Source organism: Carettochelys insculpta, chromosome 1 (assembly GCF_033958435.1).
Source record: "Carettochelys insculpta isolate YL-2023 chromosome 1, ASM3395843v1, whole genome shotgun sequence".
In the NCBI taxonomy this organism is placed as follows: Eukaryota; Metazoa; Chordata; order Testudines; family Carettochelyidae; genus Carettochelys; species Carettochelys insculpta.
Genome location: NC_134137.1, coordinates 341,233,086 through 341,252,555, shown reverse-complemented (window position 1 = coordinate 341,252,555; position 19,470 = coordinate 341,233,086). Strand labels below are relative to the sequence as shown.

Sequence of the window (19,470 nt, the reverse complement as noted above, 5' to 3'; positions counted from 1 at the left end):
AGCCATCAGCGTAAGTAAGTAGTCCTGTTGACATAATTGGGTCTGTTTTTGAGCTGATATCTATTGAAACAGTCCCAAAACAAGAACACTTGTTACTCTTGTGAAATCACATATAGTGACTAAAAGGTGTGATTTATTGTTTGTTTGTTTTTTGGTTTTGGTGGTGGGCTACATGGTCTCATAAGTTCTTCGACTGGTGGAGTTGAGCAATAACTTGTCCTTCCTGATTTGTATTTATGTAGACTCAGAGGCCAGGGTATTACAACATAGATAAGGGTTACATTGTTTGTTTGTAAGGGTTTCTTTAAAACTGTGACCAAAATGGCACATCCTCTGTGCAATAAGGGATCATCACCAAAGTTTCTAAATAGTTAACACATGAACAAAATATCACTCTTTTCTTACTGTCTCTAAATACAAATGCAGCAGTTTTGATGTTGCAACTTCATTAGCAGAAAAGACCAATGAAAATCTTAGACTGATTTCAGAGCATTGTTAGACTTTTTTTTTTTTTTTTTTTTTAATGTTTTCTCCTAAATGGGAGACTCACAATGGCAGCTCTGTAGCACTGTGTAGTTTCTGCAAGGACTTGGGATGACTCGCCTTTTGTGGAGCTAGGGGTAGTACAAGTAATACTGTATTGGACCGTGTTCTATTTAAATCATAATTCTTGTGCTGTTCTTTGAGTGACCATTTGGAGATCAAAGGTCGATAAATAGTTACTTATGCATGAGGGTCATTTATAATAGAAGCTTAGAACTGCGAGGAACCTCAAGAGGTCAAGTCCAGTACCCTGCACTCTTGGCAGGACCAATCACCATCTAGAGCATCCCCAACAAGTATCTGTCTAACCCTCTTTTAAAAATCTTCAATGATGGGGATTCTACAGCCTCCCTAGGCAATTTATTCCAGTGCTTAACCCCCCAGACACTTAGGATTTTTTTTTATTCATGTTCAATCTAAATGTCCCTGGCTGCTGGTCCTATCATCAGAGGTTAAGGAGAATAATTATTCTCCCTTCTCCTTGTAATAGCTTTAAGGTACTTGAAAGCTGTTTTCATGTCCCCTCTCAAGTTTTCTCTTTTCCAAACTAAACAAACCCATTTCTTTCAATTTTCACTCATAGGTCATGTTTTCTAAACCTTTAAACTATGTTGCTCTTCTCTGGACCTTCTCCAATTTGTCCACCTCTTTCTGGAAATGTGGTCCCCAGAACTGAACACAATACTCCAGTTGAGGCACAATCAGTGCAAAGTATAGAGGAAGAATTACTTCTTACTTCTAACACTCCAGCTAATACATCCCAAAATGATGTTTGTTTTGGGTTTTTTGGCAACTGTTTTACACGGTGGACTCATTTTTCAGCTTGTGGTCCACTATGGCCCCTAGATCAGTTTCTGCAGTACTCTTTCCAAAGTCGAGTACTTTTCATTTGTCCTTATTGAATTACATCCTATTTATCTCAGACCATTTCTCCAGTTGTCAAGATTATTTTGAATTATAATCCTATCCTCAAAGGTACTTGCAACCCCTCCCATCTTGGTATCATCCACAAACTTTATAAGGATACTCTCCGTGTCGTTATCTGACTCCGCTAATGGTGAAACACTGTACGTTTTACCCAGTCCCAATAGTAATCAAGCCTCTCTTGGGTGAGTTGGTTTCAAAGACTCCCAACTTCCACTGACTCCCAATCAGAGCTTGCTGCCTAGCTGCCATCTATGTCTTTGACAGTGTCCCACCTACTCTGCACCATGGTGTTTGCAACGATCAGCTCCTTGATAGTGACAGCATGATGGTTTTCAGAGTAATGTGAAACACCTTGGTCTGGATTAGTTAGCAGGGATTTTTGAGGCCTCTTTTCTAGTTTCAGTCATTGTTGGCTCACATCCCGAGTTTTGATTTCTGGTAGAGACCCAACAAACAAAGCAAAGTTCAGCTAAACATCAGAACTTTGCCTTGCTTTCAGTTGAAGGATGAGAGTTGTCCAGTCATCATCCCAGGTTCCTTTAGCAATGACTGATGGGGAGTGCTCTGGGGGGAAGAAGGGAGATTTTCTGAGAAGTGGGCATTGTGGTATAACTGGAAAGAAGCATATTCTAAACTGACATACTCTATAATGAACATCTAGCCGCAGCCCTTTATCCCAATCCCTCCCGCATCTTCTGTCTGAAATGAACCACCTTCCTCAGGCCTAGTGCACATTTGCTCCCTCAAGCTAGAAATAAGCCATAGGAAGGAGGGCAGGTGGTCATGGTGTGAGGCCAGTCCAGGGCTCAGGAAGCTTGTAAATCAAGTGTATCAGGAGTGAGAAGTCATGCCACCATGGAGAGAGGGTGGTGAAAATGAGTGTGTGTTTGTAGAACACATGGGATAAATGCTTCCACAAATTCTGGAGAAATCCTCTAGCAAGAGAAGAATTCTTCTTTGAATTAAAGCAGCTGCAGCTGGAGTCCTGCTGAGATAACTTGCTGCCATTTGCTCCTTTAGGACTGCTGTAGTTATTTTACGCTTGTACTCTGAGTTTTGTTCTTGTACAGTGATGGAAACTGTGTCTTGCTGTGTAGCAGAAGGACATGACTGCGGTGTATTTTAGTCAGTCATGTTCCTAATTTGCCTAAAACCCAGTGCCTGTCCCGTTGGCTCAGACTCAAAAAACAAGTCCAGACAGAGATTTAAAGTCTTAAATGAAAATGCACAAACAATCACTGCTGAGAGGTTACTGGAATATAGCCTAAGAAATATGTGCTTGTATTTATTGTAGCTTGTATTTATTGTATCCAGAAGAACATTAGTTTTTAAAAAATGTTTCTCTGGGAAGGGTGGGGGGTCTCATGATTTTGTGTCCTTCTGTGGCTCACCACTCATTTTTATTACCTTCCTTATTCTGCAACCCCGGGTGGAGTTAAAAGCTCTCTTTCCTTAGTGGAAATGTTGGGTGTCACAATTACACCCTCTCCGCCCGCTCCCCTGAGATGAATCTCTTCTTGTATACCCAGGGTGAATCAAGCTCAGGATTTTTCTTTAAAAATCTAATCCGCAGGTCTGTGAACAGGAAACTGCCTGGCACTCAGCTTTTCTGGATTAGAAAGAGGATCATCTTATTTGACTCAGGCTTTGTATACACTGGCATTTAAGCTTTTGTCATTCACAAATGCTTAACCCTTCCGCTCCTGGGCGGTGCGGGGTGGGGGAGGAGGTGAAAGCTTTTTGTCAGCAAAAGTGCAGACAAATACCATTTACGCTGCCTAACTAGTGTCGCTAAAAGCTGTGTTTGTGTAGACAATGCGCCAGCTTTTGTTCAGTGCTGTGATGGAAGCTAGCTGTTTCATGCAGACTGCTAAGTGTACCCTACACCAATATCCCTCTAGTTGGGATAACGCGGAACAGATATTATGTTTGGTGTTACTTATGTTTGGAGGAGAACTCAGTGGTTGTTCTAATCCATTTAGCTACTGTTAAATGGCATGAGCTACTCTTGCTATTCACATGGCCAGATGCTTTCTAATTAAGTTGGGTGTGAGAAATAAACCTAGGCTGAAAGAAGATTGGAGACATGTTTTTTTTCTTTAAACAAACAATATGGTGTGTAACCAGTGAGCATTTCTAACAATCAGCCCAGATATAAATGATGGCCGCTGAAGTAGTGGGAGCTGTGTGAAGCAGTAAATCAGCCCCAAACAGCAGCTTCAGTGTTCCTTCATCAGAACAATTGATGGTTCTCAGTTATGTTAATAGCACAATGTCTCTGTGTACTTCTTGGTATCCCATACAGTTTGATGGTTCCCTTATAATGGTTTTCTCCCTTTTCTGCTAGAATGGAGTCATGTCAGGCCTGATGCAAATGCTGCTGCTGAAGGTGTCTGCTCACATCACAGAACAGCTTGGAATGGCCCCAGGAGGGGAATTCAGGGAGGCTTTCAAAGAGGTAGGAGCTGGATGTGAGTTGTTTCTAAGGTAAAAATGTTGTCTCTCTTGTACTTCAGTCAAACTAAATAATGTAATTTGTTTGGCCAGAGTGCTCTAGTCTCATCACTGCCTGGTGAGGCTAGAAAACTAAGAAGTCTTCACCTTAAAGGGGGACTGCGAAGAGTAAAGAGAAATGGTGGTGGTGGTTTGTTTTGGCACAAACGTTTGAAGAATCAAATAGGGTTGTGACAGGAAAGCTCTGAGAATGAGCAATCCCTCCAGAGGATCCAACAGCCAAAAGTTGGGGATGGAGGAAGAAGAGGAGAGGAAAACTGCTTTTTAGATCTGTGCTATAATGCATGGGAAAAGACAGTCTGGGTCCCTGGTGGAAATCATACTTCAGAAGAAATGATCTGGGTGCACTAAATATCGCTCCATTCGGTGTCCCTTGAAACTGCGGTTTCACTATATTGCTCTTTCAATGCTTTCAGTCAAATTGAGTGTACGGTATCACTTGCTATAGCCTTTTAGTTCAATAATTAGTAATTAATGCAATTACACCGACCGTGCTCTCTCTGGGATGTGCTGTGAGGTTCCAAGCTGAAGACTAATCTGACAGGAACTGCACGTGTACCATCCCTTTTTGAATGGAGTGAAAAAAGTACCAAGGTGTATAGCAACATGGTGCCCTTATTGTGCTACTGGATACTCTGCAGCGTCAGATTTCTCATGAGCTGAGGAGGGCTCTATCTGTAACTGAGACATAAATTTAATAATGCTGCTGACTTGATGCCTCCTGTATTCTGAAGTCCATGATCAAGTGAAGGAGAAAAATACAGTCCTGCCAGTAGACTTGTTTCTGTATTTTGTAAACACAGTTGGTTTGATTCCTCAGTGCCTGCCCCTTCTGCAGTCAGTTACATCTCCGCAAGTGTAAAGTACAATGCTATCAAATCAGCACAGGAGCATTTTACTCCTGCTTTGTACATGTCTCGATGACTGCACAAACGTCAATGACCTCCATCCCTCCCTGGGCCCATTGAGTTTGTGTGAGCCTTTGAACGTGGATCCTAAGAGGCTGGCACCACTGAAAACCCCTGGATCCAGATTCATCATTAGTACTGGCTTGCTTATCCAAGGACTGCACTGCCTTCCACATCTGTCAGTCCTGGCCTTGTGGGGGCCCATGGGATCCCTATGGGAGTCACCCTGGACCCACACTGGATCCATATGAGCATGAGGAGGAGGATATTGATCCATAGCAGTAGTTGTCCACTCACACCCCTTGGGATGCTTACGGTCCAGTCAACACACAGCTGCAATCCATGTAATTTCCTCAGGCCATACAGGTGGCGTATTTATATTGTGTGGTTGTGGCCCACATAACAGAGAGAGCTCCATATGTGTCCCAGTGTAAACAGGTTGGAAATCACTGATCCACGGGTACCAATGGGAATCTCATTTTCATTTCCTCATATAGTCATTCCTTCCCTTCTATCTCTGCCAAATGATCATATGCAGTACCAGGAGCTACTGCAGAGGATTGGCAATGACCTTCAGATACCACTGGAGGAGATCCAGGACCCATAGCACCAGCTCCTGGACTTTTTTGCCATCTGCAGGCCCAGGTAAAGTGGCTCTTCCACTTAACAGGGCCCTCATAAAGCTTGTCTGACCCATTCCATCCCCACATGAGAGGTGATATTTTATCCCCACCCAGGGAGCTGGATTTCTTTTCTTCCACCCCACCCCCAACTCTGATTCAGAGGCTACAGAGAGTGCTAGGTCACAACATCAAAGGATCACCCCAGATGACAAGAGCTTAGAGGTTGGACTTGCTGAGGAGAAAAGTCTCTTCTCCTCCTCTGTGGGCCCACCACCTTGATGCCACCCATCCTTTCCCCATTATCCTTTTGGGGTTCACACTCTTCACCCACAATTTTGGCTTGGTCATTGCAGCGGATCTGGGTTTTGGACATTACACATTCAGGATAACCGTTCAGTTCTTTGCCCTCCCACATCACAAATCCCTTTCCCAGCCAATCTTCAGGAACCACCTTTTCACAGTTGCTCTTCATCAGTGAGAGGCAGTGGAGTATATCTCATCTCTGTATCAGCAGAGGTGTCTTTATTCCCTGTATTCCTAGTCTGCAGAAAAGATGGTAGGTGGATAAAAGTCTGGACTTTCACCAACTGAGCAGCTTTGTTCGAAAAACAGATTTAGGAATGGTTATGTTGGTGCCAGTCTTCTCTGTGCAAGAGCGGATGTGGTTCACTCATATGAAGGACATGTATTTTCACAGACAGCTTCATCCCTCCCACAGAAAGTTTCAGCATTTTGTGGGGGGGCAAAGAACATTGCCAGTTTATAGTCCTCTCCTTGGCATCTCCTCTCTTGTCTGTCAGTTGAAACCAGAGAGAATGGGCATTTCCTCTAACACTCCCACCCTGAGAGCTACCATCATAAGAGCTGCTTTCCTTCTGAGCTGAGGTGTTCACCTGAAAAACACCATTGCACAAGGTACCTGGACTCCATAGACAGCCCAATGACATCAGTGTGCTAGAACTGAGAGCGATCCCCCTGGCTTGCAGATCCTTTCTCCCATCTGTGCATTCACTCCGTATGTAATAAGGGGTTAATGATTAACCTGTAAGCCTCACCCTAAAGGGATGAGTCTTACTGTACTGATTATGGTGAACTGGTAGGGACTGCAGTGAGCAGGGGCTCCAGCCCAGCAAGAGAAGTCCTGGTCTGTGGAGGGTCCTGGGCACACTGTGGGCAGGGGTGCTCCAGCCCAGACAGAGCAGTCGCCATCTGCCCCCCTCCCCATTCAGCTGGTTAGCCAATGAAATGGGATGTTACCTGTCTAATAGCTAAGTGATGTTAGATAACGTGACCATGGTCCTTTACATAAACAGAATAGAGTAGGATCACTTCCTGTTTGCCTAGAAGCAATCAGGCTTTGAAACTGGTGCATCAGAAACCTCAAGCTACCTCAGTGGGATCTCTCTGCTCATCAAACAGAGATTTCCCTGTCCTGTTTCAGTGGAACTATGAGCTGTCTCCCCCAAAGTGATGCTCTCCTGTTGTCATGGACCAAAAAAAAATCAGGTACACCTTTCTTCCTGCTCCCCAGCTACTGCAGAGCCTGAGGGAGATCTTTCATGACTGGACCAGAGTCCTTCTCCTACCACTCAATTGATTCAGCTAGGCTTGTTTACCGAGCTCCTGAAAATGTCAGCCTGCCACCCTGGTCAGGATCTGGACCTTTCCAGGCCCTCTAACTTTGGGGAAGGGAGCAGAATCAGGCATCCCAATTTAGACTCACTCCATCTCACATCCTATTGTTTGGACAGGCATAGGAAGGAGAATGCTTCTGTTTATCACCAGTTCAGGCTATCCTTACCCAAAGTAGGAAAAGATTGAACTAGGATCTGTTGTCTAGCTAAATATAGACATTTCTCTACCTGGATAAAGCATAATCAGCCTTTGTCAGACACTGAAGATATCCCAGTTGTTTTAAATGATTTCATAAACAGCTCGGACCTTTCCATGGACTAGCCATGGGTCCATCTCATGGTGATTAGTGCCATCCCCCTTCCCTCTCCCTTCCGCTCTCTGGTTTCACCCCCTCTCCCCAGCCACAATAAGGTTAAAGAGAGGTTAATCAGGGCCTTTCTGCCAGTGGCTAAATGTATATGTCAATGGTATCTCAAAGTTCATCCTGTCAGTACTCACTGGACCAGTTCCTTTCTTGGGTGATGTGCTTCATGTCCTACCTGTCCATTAAAGTTGCATTTTCGGTTGCAGTCATTTCAGCCAGGAGGGTGAATGAGTTGGGAGTCCTCATGGCAGACTCTCCGCATACAGGTTTTCATATACTAAAGTCCTCCCCAAGGTTATTTCTGAAGTCCATGTAAGCCAAAGTATCCATTTTTACCTGTCTCTTTTTTTCGAAAGCGCATGCTTCTGCCAAAGAGACAAGGCTTCATTCCCTCGACGTCAAACCTGCCCTGGTGTTCTACCTGCAAAGGACCAAGTTTGATCAGATAATCAGCAAGACCTTTTCTCCCTATAGCAGAAAGATTGCAATGTCAAGCAACATTGTCTCCGAGAATCTCTTAAGTGGGTTTCTGGGTGCATCATCAAGTGCTACAGGTTAGCATGCATACCTCCTCCCGACAGAGTCAGAGCATGCTCCATGCAAGTCACCTCTACAGCATGCAAGTCACCTCTACAGCATCTAACGTTCCAATACAAGATATATGAAGCCTGGATACGTGGAGCTCTTTCCACGCTTTCACTATGTGTTGTGCGTTAGTTTAGGCTTCTGCTGCATATTCAGGCATCTTCCTTGCACCCTGCTCGTGTCTGAGCACTGCTTGTCAGTTACCCACATGTAGAAGACATGGGACTAGTCCTTGAAGCAATGGAGCTTACATACCTGTAAGTAAGTGCGCTTGGAGTTCCAATCTGTATTCTGTTACCCGCATACTCTCTGCTTTGGATCCCACTGAATTCATGGTAAAAAGAGGAGTTGGAGAGTCATCTGCCTGCGGTGCCCCTGCTGCTCTCGATCGGGAGCATGAGATCTGCTCTGCATGTGTGAGGCAAGGAACTTGGCTTGTTAGAATTTCTGGACTCTGGCACAAGCTAGTCATGTGCACCCCTGCACAGAGTGCAGATAGGGACCAGCTAACTCATACCACTTCCAGTTACAGAAAAGCAACTTCCATCTACCTGATAGTTGAGTGTGACAATAATTGTCCTGTTTCCTTAGTGTTCTTTTAACGTTAGGTTAGTGTAACTAGTACCAATGTCCTACAAATCTACTAATAGTTAAATGTGTATCTTCCCCTGCAGGCTGGCAGAGTACCTTTCTGTAAGTTCCATCTTGGGGACAGACCCATCCCGGTTACATTTAAGAGGGCCATTGCTGCGCTTTCTTTCTGGCAAAAGGTCAAGCTTGCCTGGGGCCTCTGCTTTTTATCTGACCCAATCAGGTAAGAATAAGTACATTCACTGTATCTGTGAAAGGTAGATTCTAAGTGCCTAATCCTGCAGTGTGCTGAAGATCTTCAGTTTGACATCAGTGGGAGCGGAAAGTCCTCAGCGTTCCGCTGGAGATGATCACACCTTAAACTAGCAACATCTTGTTCCTGTCCCGGAACAGTGGTGTAAAAGTGCAAAACCACTGACAGAATTCGATCTGATGTATTAGCACTAATTCACACTTACCTTATTCGTGCAAGTAGCCCAACTGATGCAAACAGGGCAGTTGCCCTGGACCCGGTGTTTCAAAGGGACCTGGAGCTCCAGTCACCACCACTGCTACTTTGGCAGTGGCTAGAACACCAGGCCCCTTTGAAGTGCTGCAGCAGTGCTGCTGAGCGTGAGTGGAGGCAGGGACCAGCACCTCTGTCTGGGCAACAGGGAGGCCGGACTGCCCTTGGCCCCACTCCTTGCAGAGCTTGGAGGCAGCCCTCCTTGTCCCGGAGCCCGCCATGGCTGTCAGCCCTCCTGCATGATCACAAGTTATGTTAACCATAGCGAGGGTAGCAAGAGGGTAAGGAAAGACGAGGTTACAGTTATAAGATCATGATGGTTCAGTTCTGGCATATTTGTATCATGGTGGTTACAGAGAGGGACTTTTAATAAATTGTAAAACTTTACTAAAGCTAATGTTATATAATACAAAGGTGAATAAAAGAGTGTGTTTACATCTGTGCATACTGCTTAGATCGTTCCCAAAGTGTTTTAAAAACATCAGCAACAAACCAAATGTAGGTGAATAAATTTAACAGTAGAGCTTAGATACTTGCATCCAGGTTCTTGGCTCATAGGAAGTGACACGGAGTTGGTTAATTTATCAATGAGTGCGGATTGTCCCTCAGTACGTGAGAGTCTTGGAGTCATGGAATTACAGAATACTAAAACTGGAGGGACCTCGAGGTCCTGAAGTGCGCTCATGGCAGGACCGAGCACCCTCAGGCAGTTAAACCAATCAATTGAATTAAGTAACATTTAAGCCCTGCAGGGCACAGAACTGCCCATCTGCATGTGAAAAAGGTATAGGGCAGAGATCTAGGGAGCCAAAGGAGCAGCCCCCAGCTCAGGTGAGGTAGGTGAAGGTCAGGGGAGGGGTTGGTAGGCATAAGCATGGGACTGGGGGCTGAGAGCCCGTCAGAGCTCTGAGCCCCAGCCAGCTTCCAGCTGCAGGCATTCAGGGTCTCCCCTGGCCTGGCCAGGGTTCCCACAGCTGGTACTGCCGGCTAGGGCTCCGCACCCCAGACAGGTTCCAGCTGTGGGGTTCTGAGGTCCCTGTGCTTCTTCTAGCCCTCTCCAGCCCACAAATGTGACTCCCCTAGCCCCCGAGTGTGACTCCTGCTGTTTAGCTGTAATTTACCCCAAATGTATTCTAAGAGCCCCGTAAGCAGTGAAAACATTGGTAATGTGCTAGACGATATTTACCTCCCATGGTCCAGCAAATTCTTTCATTCAGCACCTGTCACATCCTGCTAGTGCCAGCTTAGAGCGGTTTGACCTGGAGAAATGTGTAATTCTATTCATTTTGTCGGATTCATTGCTTTGAGGGGACTTCTTAGGAGATGCATTTCTATTCCTCTCCCTGGGTAAGCGCCCAAATGCTCTGTGTTGTGGCAACTGATCCTGTTATTTCAGGAGCATTTGACAGGCCCCAGGAGGAGCAGGGTCAACTCTTTAACTGGGCAGTAGTTGGAACGCTTTCCCACAGAGTCTTGTCACACTGTCTCAGTTGTGATTCCAGATAGTGTGTGTTTCGTTTCCCACGAGTGAGAGGTAATGAATGACTTAGCTCTTGGATGATTGACTGCCTTTCTCTTTCCCCTTCAACGTTCAGACACACTGCATAGAATATGGGTCCGTAGGGATTGAAAGGTACAGGTCTCTTATGATTTTACAAGTGTGCATCTGTATTGGAGTTTCAGTGCATAATACAGACTCTGGGACTGTTTCTCTTTTCAGTAAAGATGATGTGGAGAAGTGTAAACAGAAGGATTTACTGGAGCAGATGATGGCTGAAATGATTGGAGAGTTTCCTGATCTCCATCGAACAATTGTCTCAGAGCGAGATATTTACTTGACCTACATGTTGAAGCAAGCAGCTAAGCGAATAGAACTACCTCGTGCTTCAGAAAGTAATTGCTTTAAAACTGATATCTGACGTGTTTTTGTGTTAGTATATTCTTAATGTATCGTGTTCTTTCCTCTCAGGAAATCTGATAAGTTTTGTAGTCTTGCTTTGTAAACAGGTATTATGTGTAATAGATGAGATGGCTTCATAAATTACAGTGCATAGAAATAAGGGAGAATATTGTTTATTTAGCATGACAGCCTCTTTTACTGGTAGAAGCTGAGTGAAATTCTTAACTGTATGAAAATGCTTTGAATGTGGCTTCCTGCTTCCTATCACACATATTTTAAAACAGGGAAATACTAATTATGCTGGCAAAGTTTGAAAAATTCAAGCATCGATATTACACAGCTTGATCTCCCTGTCTCTTAGGTTCCCCTCCCCAAACCTGACCCTGCTTTCCCCTTCCATGTACCCTTCCCACACACAGCATGACTCCCTCCTTTTCCTCTCCCAGGTGTCCCTCACCACAATAATTGCCACAACCCTGAACCACCCTCTCCTTTCTCCTTCCCACACAACCTGATCTCTCCTCTTTTTCTCCCAAGAGCCAGACACCCCACCCCTGCACTCACCAGGCGGACAGCAGGAGCAGAAGCCTGCTCTGCCCTGCCTGCACAGTGACACCAGGCCCACTGCACCTCGCTTCCCTGCAGTAGCGGGGTGTGGAGCGTTCTTCCTGTTCCCACTGCCTGCATAGAAGCAAGGTGCAGCAAGGCTGGAGGATGGTGCAGTGCAGCAAGGCAGAGCAGGCTGCATCTTTTGCAGCCTCTGTTGTGAATGGAGGGGCAGTGAAGGGCGGGGGGAGGCAATCCCTGCTGCCTCTGCCATGCCTGTCCCTTGATCCCAGGAAGCCCCAGGGCTTGTTGCCTGGGGAGAGGCAGGGGCAGGGCAGGGTAAGGTCAGAACCTGCAGCGTGGGCAGGAGGTTGCCCCAGGCCCCTCCCTCTTGGGATATCTGAAGCCCAGCCTAGGATCCCTCCTACCATCCCCTCCCAAACTATTGTAAAAGCAGTAATATATTTTAAGAGAGGGGAGCATGCTAAGTCCTTACTTCTCAGGTCTCCACGGGCACTTGATGGTCACCCTTGAGGTTCGTATTCCTTTGGGAGGCAGAACATTAGTAAATTGTGGATTATCTTTTGCCTGATATTGCAAGAAAATATTATGTGTTTAAGTCCACCAAGACTGTCTGTCTTTTAAAGTTTCACAGATGTTGCACTTGGGCCCCTGCTGCTTCTCACATGGTTGCAGCTGGAACAGCAGCGGAGTGAAACAGTTCAAAACACCACTTAATTTTGTGGTCACCCCCTGTTTGGGTCTGGAGGGAAGCAGCAGTTGTCAAAGCAACACTCCGTATTGTGAAGTCTGGAGTTCTGTGAGAAGAAAAGGGGATAAGGCTTACCACTGTTCTCCTCCCAAATATCTCAGCCAGAGTGGAGGAGGTGGCACTCCCCAGGTGACCCAAGAGGGGCAGAGTAGAACTGCTCAGAATCTCATCAGTTTTTTGTTCTGATGGTGGAAATGCTGTATTCAAGAAGAACACAGCAGTGCCCCCATGGGTGATGAGAAATGATGGAGGAAAAGGGGAAAATTAGATTAGATTCCATTGGCAAAAAAGACACTACAAGGACCTATGCAGAAAGTGTCTCTACAGCACATCCGACCTCCAGTCTGGGCTCAGTCCTTCGCTCAGGATGGCTGAACGGGAGGAGCTAAGGAAGTCAGAGGTGTTTGTTGATGAGACTTTCCAGGACATAGTAGGGCTGTCCCACCTCCAATCTGACAGTCCTGATGCTGTTAGGGAGGATGAAAGGCTCAGGGAAGGAGAGCAGTCAATGGGAGCAGAGGGAAACCATCCCATAGTTGGGACCCTCCTTCCAGAGGGTGCTATGGTATCCTCTCGCGCCAAGGATACTTCTCCAGGGGAGGGAGCACCAGCTGTTAGGAAGAAGCAGGTTTTAGTAGTGGGGGATTCGATCATTAGAAATATAGGTAGTTGGGTTTGTGATGACCGGGAGAACCGTATGGTGACTTGCCTGCCTGGTGCGAAGGTTGCGGATCTCTTGAGGCATCTAGACAGACTTATGGGCAGTGCTGGGGAGGAGCCAGTGGTCGTGGTACATGTCGGTACCAATGACATAGGGAAGGGTAGAAGAGATGTTCTGGAGGCCAAATTTAGGTTACTAGGAAAGAGACTGAAATCCAGAACATCTATGGTGGCATTCTCTGAAATGCTTCCAGTTCCACGCTCAGGGCCAGATAGACAGGCAGAACTTCAGAGTCTCAATGCGTGGATGAGACGATGGTGTAGGGAAGAGGGGTTTAGATTTATTAGGAACTGGGGACTCTTTTGGGGTAGGGGGAGCCTATACAGGAATGATGGGCTCCACCTAAATCAAGGTGGATCCAGACTGCTGGCATTAAACATTAAAAAGGTCGTAGAGCAGTTTTTAAACTAAGAGGTGGGGGAAAGCCGATTGGTGTGGGGGAGCACCTGGATCGGACGGAGACTTCTCTTACACGAGGCTCCATAGATAGGGATTCCCTAGAAGTTAGTCAGATAGGGAACGTGGGAAATAATATATGGGCAAGATCAGATGTGAAACAATCGCATATAAAAAAATCCAAGGCGTCTGTGAAAGGCGGACATATAAATAGTGGTAGTTTTTTAAAGTGCTTTTACACAAATGCTAGGAGTCTGTCTAATAAGATGGGTGAACTGGAGTACCTCATATCAAAGGAGGAAGTTGACATAATAGGCATCACAGAAACATGGTGGAATGAGGACAATCAGTGGGACACTATCGTACCGGGATATAAATTATATCGGAAAGACAGAACAGGTCGTGCGGGTGGCAGAGTGGTACTATATGTGAAGGATAATATAGAATCAAATGAAGCAAAAATCCTAAAGGAATCAAAATGTTCCATAGAATCATTATGGATAACAATTCATTCCTCTAATATGAATATGGCATTAGGAATATATTACCGACCACCTAACCAGGACAGTGATAGTGATGCTGAAATGTTAAGGGAGATTAGAGAGGCTATCAAAATAAAAAACACAGTAATAATAGGAGATTTCAGTTATCCCCATATTGATTGGGTACATGTCACCTCAGGACGGGATTCAGAGATTAAATTTCTTGATGCCTTAAATGACTGCTTCTTGGAGCAGCTAGTACAGGAACCCACAAGGGGAGAGTCAATTCTCGATCTAGTCTTGACTGGAACGCAGGATCTGGTCCAAGAGATAATTGTTACTGGACCGCTTGGAAATAGTGACCACAATATAATAACTTCTAATATTCCTGTGTTGGGAAGAACATCGCAGCAGTCCAACACTCTGGCATTTAATTTCAAAAAGGGGAATTACACTAAAATGAGGAAGCTAGTTAAACAGAAACTAAAAGGTAGAGTAACTAAACTAAAATCCCTGGAAGCTGCATGGAAACTGTTTAAAGACACCATACTAGAGGCCCAACTTAAATGTATACCCCAAATAAAAAAACACAGTAAGAGACCTAACAAAGAACCACCATGGCTTAACAGCCATGTTAAAAAGGCAGTGAGAGAGAAAAGGGCAGCTTTTAAAAAGTGGAAGTCAAATCCTAGTGAGGAAAATAGAAAGGAACATAAACACTCCCAAATTAAGTGTCATAATGTAGTAAGAAAAGCCAAAAAAGAGTTTGAGGAACAGCTAGCCAAAAATTCAAAAAACGATAGTAAAATGTTTTTTTAAATACATTAGAAGCAGGAAGCCTGCTAAAAAAGCAGTGGGGCCCTTGGACGATAAAGATATAAAAGGAGCGATCAAGGAAGACAGTGCCATTGCGGAGCGATTAAATGATTTCTTTGCTTCAGTCTTCACGGCTGAGGATGTTACAGAGGTTCCTAAATCTGAGCCAGCCTTTTTAGGTGACAAATCTGAGGAACTCACTCAGATTGAAGTGACATTAGAGGAGGTTTTGGAATTAATTGATAAGCTGAATAGTAACAAGTCTCCAGGACCAGACGACATTCACCCAAGGGTTCTGAAAGAACTCAAATGTGAAATTGCGGAGTTATTAACAGTGGTTTGTAACCTATCCTTTAAATCCGCTTCGGTACCCAATGGCTGGAAGACGGCCAATATAACGCCAATATTTAAAAAAGGCTCTAGAGGAGATCCTGGCAATTATAGACCGATAAGTTTAACATCAGTACCAGGCAAATTAGTAGAAACACTAGTAAAGAGTAAAATTGCAAGGCACGTAGAAGAGCACGAATTGTTGGGCAAAAGTCAGCATGGTTTCTGCAGAGGGAAGTCGTGTCTAACTAATCTATTAGAATTCTTTGAAGGGGTTAATAAACATGCGGACAAGGGGCACCCAGTGGACATAATATACCTAGATTTCCAGAAAGCCTTTGACACGGTCCCACACCAAAGGCTTTTATGTAAATTAGGTGGTCATGGGATAGGAGGAAAGGTCCTTTCATGGATCGGGAATTGGTTAAAAGACAGAAAACAAAGGGTGGGAATAAATGGTAAATTTTCACAATGGAGGAGGGTAACTAGTGGTGTTCCCCAGGGATCAGTCCTGGGACCGATCCTGTTCAACTTGTTCATCAATGATCTAGAAAATGAGGTAAGCAGTGAGGTGGCAAAGTTTGCAGATGACACCAAGTTGTTCAGGACAGTCAAAAGCAAAAGGGATTGTGAAGAACTACAAAAATATCTCGGCAAACTGAGTGATTGGGCAGCAAAATGGCAAATGAAATTTAATGTGGGTAAGTGTAAGGTAATGCATGTTGGAAAAAATAACCCAAATTACATGTACTACATGATGGGGTCAAATTTAGCTACGACAGATCAGGAAAGGGATCTTGGAGTTATAGTGGATAGTTCTCTGAAGACATCCACGCAGTGTGCAGCGGCAGTTAGTAAGGCAAATAGGATGTTAGGAATTATTAAAAAAGGGATCGATAATAAGACAAAAGATATCATACTTCCCCTATATAAAACTATGGTACGCCCACATCTCGAGTACTGCGTGCAGATGTGGTCTCCTCACCTCAAAAAAGATATATTGGCATTAGAAAAGGTTCAGAAAAGGGCGACTAAGATGATTAGGGGCTTGGAAAGGGTCCCATATGGGGAGAGGCTAGAGAGACTGGGACTTTTCAGTTTGGAAAAAAGGCGATTGAGGGGCGATATGATAGAGGTATATAAAATCATGAATGGTGTGGAGAAAGTGAATATAGAAAAATTATTTATTTACCTTTTCCCATAATACAAGAACTAGGGGACACCAAATGAAATTGATGGGTAGTAGGTTCAAAACTAATACAAGGAAATTTTTCTTCACACAGCGCACAGTCAACCTGTGGAACTCCTTGCCCGAGGAGGCTGTGAAGGCCAGGACTCTATTAGGGTTTAAAAAAGAGCTTGATAAATTTTTGCAGGTTAGGTCCATAAATGGCTATTAGCCAGGGATAAAGTATGGTGCCCTAGCCTTCAGAACAAGGGCAGGAGATGGATGGCAGGAGATAAATCACTTGATCATTGTCTTCTGTTCTCCTTCTCTGGGGCACCTGGCATTGGCCACCGTCGGCAGATGGGATGCTGGGCTCGATGGACCTTTGGTCTGACCCAGTATGGCCATTCTTATGTTCTTATGTTCATAATACAAGAACTAAGGGACACCAAATGAAATTGATGGGTAGTAGGTTCAAAACTAATAGAGGGAAATTTTTCTTCACACAGCGCACAGTCAACCTGTGGAACTCCTTGCCGGAGGAGGCTGTGAAGGCCAGGACTCTATTAGGGTTTAAAAAAGGGCTCGATAAATTTTTGCAGGTTAGGTCCATAAATGGCTATTAGCCAGGGGTAAAGTATGGTGCCCTAACCTTCAGTACAAGGGCAGGAGATGGATGGCAGGAGATAAATCACTTGATCATTGTCTTCTGTTCTCCTTCTCTGGGGCACCTGGCATTGGCCACTGTCGGCAGACGGGATACTGGGTTGGATGGACCTTTGGTCTGACCCAGTATGGCCGTTCTTATGTTCCCTGCTCAGAGTGGAATGCTGAAAAGGTGGTGGAAGCGTCCCATGAATGGAGCCATTAGAGCAGGTCAGGTAGCTCCACCTTGTCTCAGTCAGAGTGAGCAATTGCTAGAGACTTGAGGGCTGGACAGATCGCTTGCCCATGGCCCCTGATCTCCCGGAGATGGTTTTCAATGTGCTTGGCAGGTTTTTTCCTGTGTTCCCATGTGCAACGTGCTGGGGGCAGCTGGGACTGGAGGTGGGCATTTCAACTTGTAAGTTACAAGTAAGAGGGAAAATCTCTGGCATGTTGTAACTGTTGTCATGGCGCTGCTCCCTCTACTGTGTTGTGGGTCACAGGACTGCTGGCAGTGCTGCCATTGTAACACCCCAGTATTGTTCTGAATGCTGGGCCCTCAATGTGCTGGCGTGGTGGCTCCTGCCTCTCTCAGTGCTGGAAGACTGGATAGGCCCAAGGCTTACTGGGGGGAGTGGGAAGAGCAGGAACTGTGATCAGAAAAGCAGAGGCTCATGGAGTTTGGGAGCAGATGGTAGGGGGAGCCTGGGCTGGGTTTGAGGCAGGGTATGAATGTGGGGGTTCATGGGCCTGTGGCATTAGGCCGAGGGTGGGGGAGGGCTGTGGAGAGTCAGGCTGATGGGGGTGGGGTACCAGGCAGGGCAAGAGGAGTGGAATCAGGTTATGTATGGTGGAGAAAGGGGCGGGGTGTGTGGATTCAGGTTGGTGGTGATTGGGGAGACTCCTGGGACAGGAACAGGGGAGGGGGCAGGTGTTGTACGTAGGGAGTGTATGTGTGGAAGGGAAACGAGGGTCAGCCTTCTGTGTGGGGATATCTGAGAGGAAGAGAGAGTCAGATATTCAAATGGGATTTCAAAATTTGCTCCTGGGGCTTTGTCAGGCGAAATAGCATGTGCATGTCAGAGGGTGATTTGAGGATCCTTTTATTCATATTTGAGCAAGGGGTACGAAGTGCTGGAAGCACAAATTGGAAATGGCACTCCCAAAACAAAAAGAAATTAGACCATCACGTGCTTCAAAAATAGGGTAGTTGCTCAGTCATGCAGCAAAAACCATGTGGGCCAAACTGTGTCTCTGGGGATCCCTGAAATCAGTGGCACTCGTTGTAGACAAAAGGGTCCAAACTTGCAGAGTTCCCTTTGCAGGCTCAGGGCCCAAATGTGTTTTACATTGTGCCCTGATTGTCACTAGACTCAGGTAACATAACATGCCTAAATTCCAAAGATGGGGAATGGAGAGAGAGAGAGAGGTGTGGGCTTCTAAGACCATCTGCTTATTGGTCAATATTGACTACCACTGGTGGGTTTAACAGGAGATGAGGTGTCTCATAGGACCAGTTGTGCGATCATTTATGACTTCATGAATCATTGCTAAAACCTTGAATTCTGCCTTTTGGAAGCAAATAAGAAGGCAATCCAAAGACATCAGCCTATTTTATGTACTCATGGTAGCCTGTACTAGTGAGGATTGCATTCCAGGGCTTTGAGGAATGAGAGTATCAAAAGAAGTTATATTTTGTGTGGGAAAGATTCAAAAGAGAATTTTATCATACAAAAATATTCACATATTTTTAACTGACAAATTTTGGGTCATGTGTCCTGGGGGTAATTGTTTGAAAACATTGCTTTTGAAATATGAGGGTACTTTTTAAAAAGATTGCTCAGAGTTGGGCAGTGTTTTTCTTACTGGAGAAGAGATTGATGCATCTTTTTCCCTCTTTTCTCTTAGCTGAACCCAGAAAATGTATCCCGTCTGTCGTAGTTGGAGTGGTTGGGATGGGTCATGTGCCTGGGATAGAAAAGAACTGGAACACTGACTTAAACATCCATGAAATCATGAGGTAACTTGCTCTCCTTTTTGCATGTTGATTTAATATCTCCTCAGCCTTACAGTTTGTGGTGGTCTTTGTTCGTAGTGCTTATGACATCTTGCTCAGGTCACCCAGAACTTTGGGACATTCTTTGCTTTAACAAGAGTGAGGTTTGGAGCTGCTAAGCTGTGCGTCAGCTACCCACATCACCCACTTGTCTGCCTTGCTGACAAACACTTCAGGATTATGCTGGACCAAACCTTGACATAGGTAACAATCAGTGAACTCCAGTTCTGGAGAGCTGTTGCTCCGGAGCGTCCAGTCCCTTTCAGTGGTGTACAGTTCACTGCCTCCAGGGAGATGGTGCCCACATGGTTGTTAGGTTAGCTGAAGACTCACACTTCACTTCAACATAACACGACTGAGATAGATGTTGTAATAACAAATGAAAAAGTTTATTAACCAAGATCATAGGTTGAAGTAATTTTAAGTAAGCATATGCTGTGTTG

The 19,470-nt window shown here is 45.1% G+C and overlaps 1 protein-coding gene across 5 annotated transcripts in view; it reads left to right on the top strand.

Annotated features, from left to right (window-relative positions):
* The window catches only part of TRABD (TraB domain containing), a 49,521-nt gene that overhangs the window by 20,370 nt on the left and 9,681 nt on the right, over nucleotides 1-19,470 (top strand). For all 5 annotated transcript variants that reach the window (XM_075015537.1, XM_075015501.1, XM_075015519.1 and 2 more), the window contains 4 exons: nucleotides 3,818-3,928; nucleotides 8,774-8,913; nucleotides 10,916-11,088; nucleotides 18,880-18,991. In XM_075015537.1, coding sequence (XP_074871638.1) covers nucleotides 3,818-3,928; nucleotides 8,774-8,913; nucleotides 10,916-11,088; nucleotides 18,880-18,991 — 536 coding nt within the window. The remainder of the gene's footprint in view (nucleotides 1-3,817; nucleotides 3,929-8,773; nucleotides 8,914-10,915; nucleotides 11,089-18,879; nucleotides 18,992-19,470) is intronic.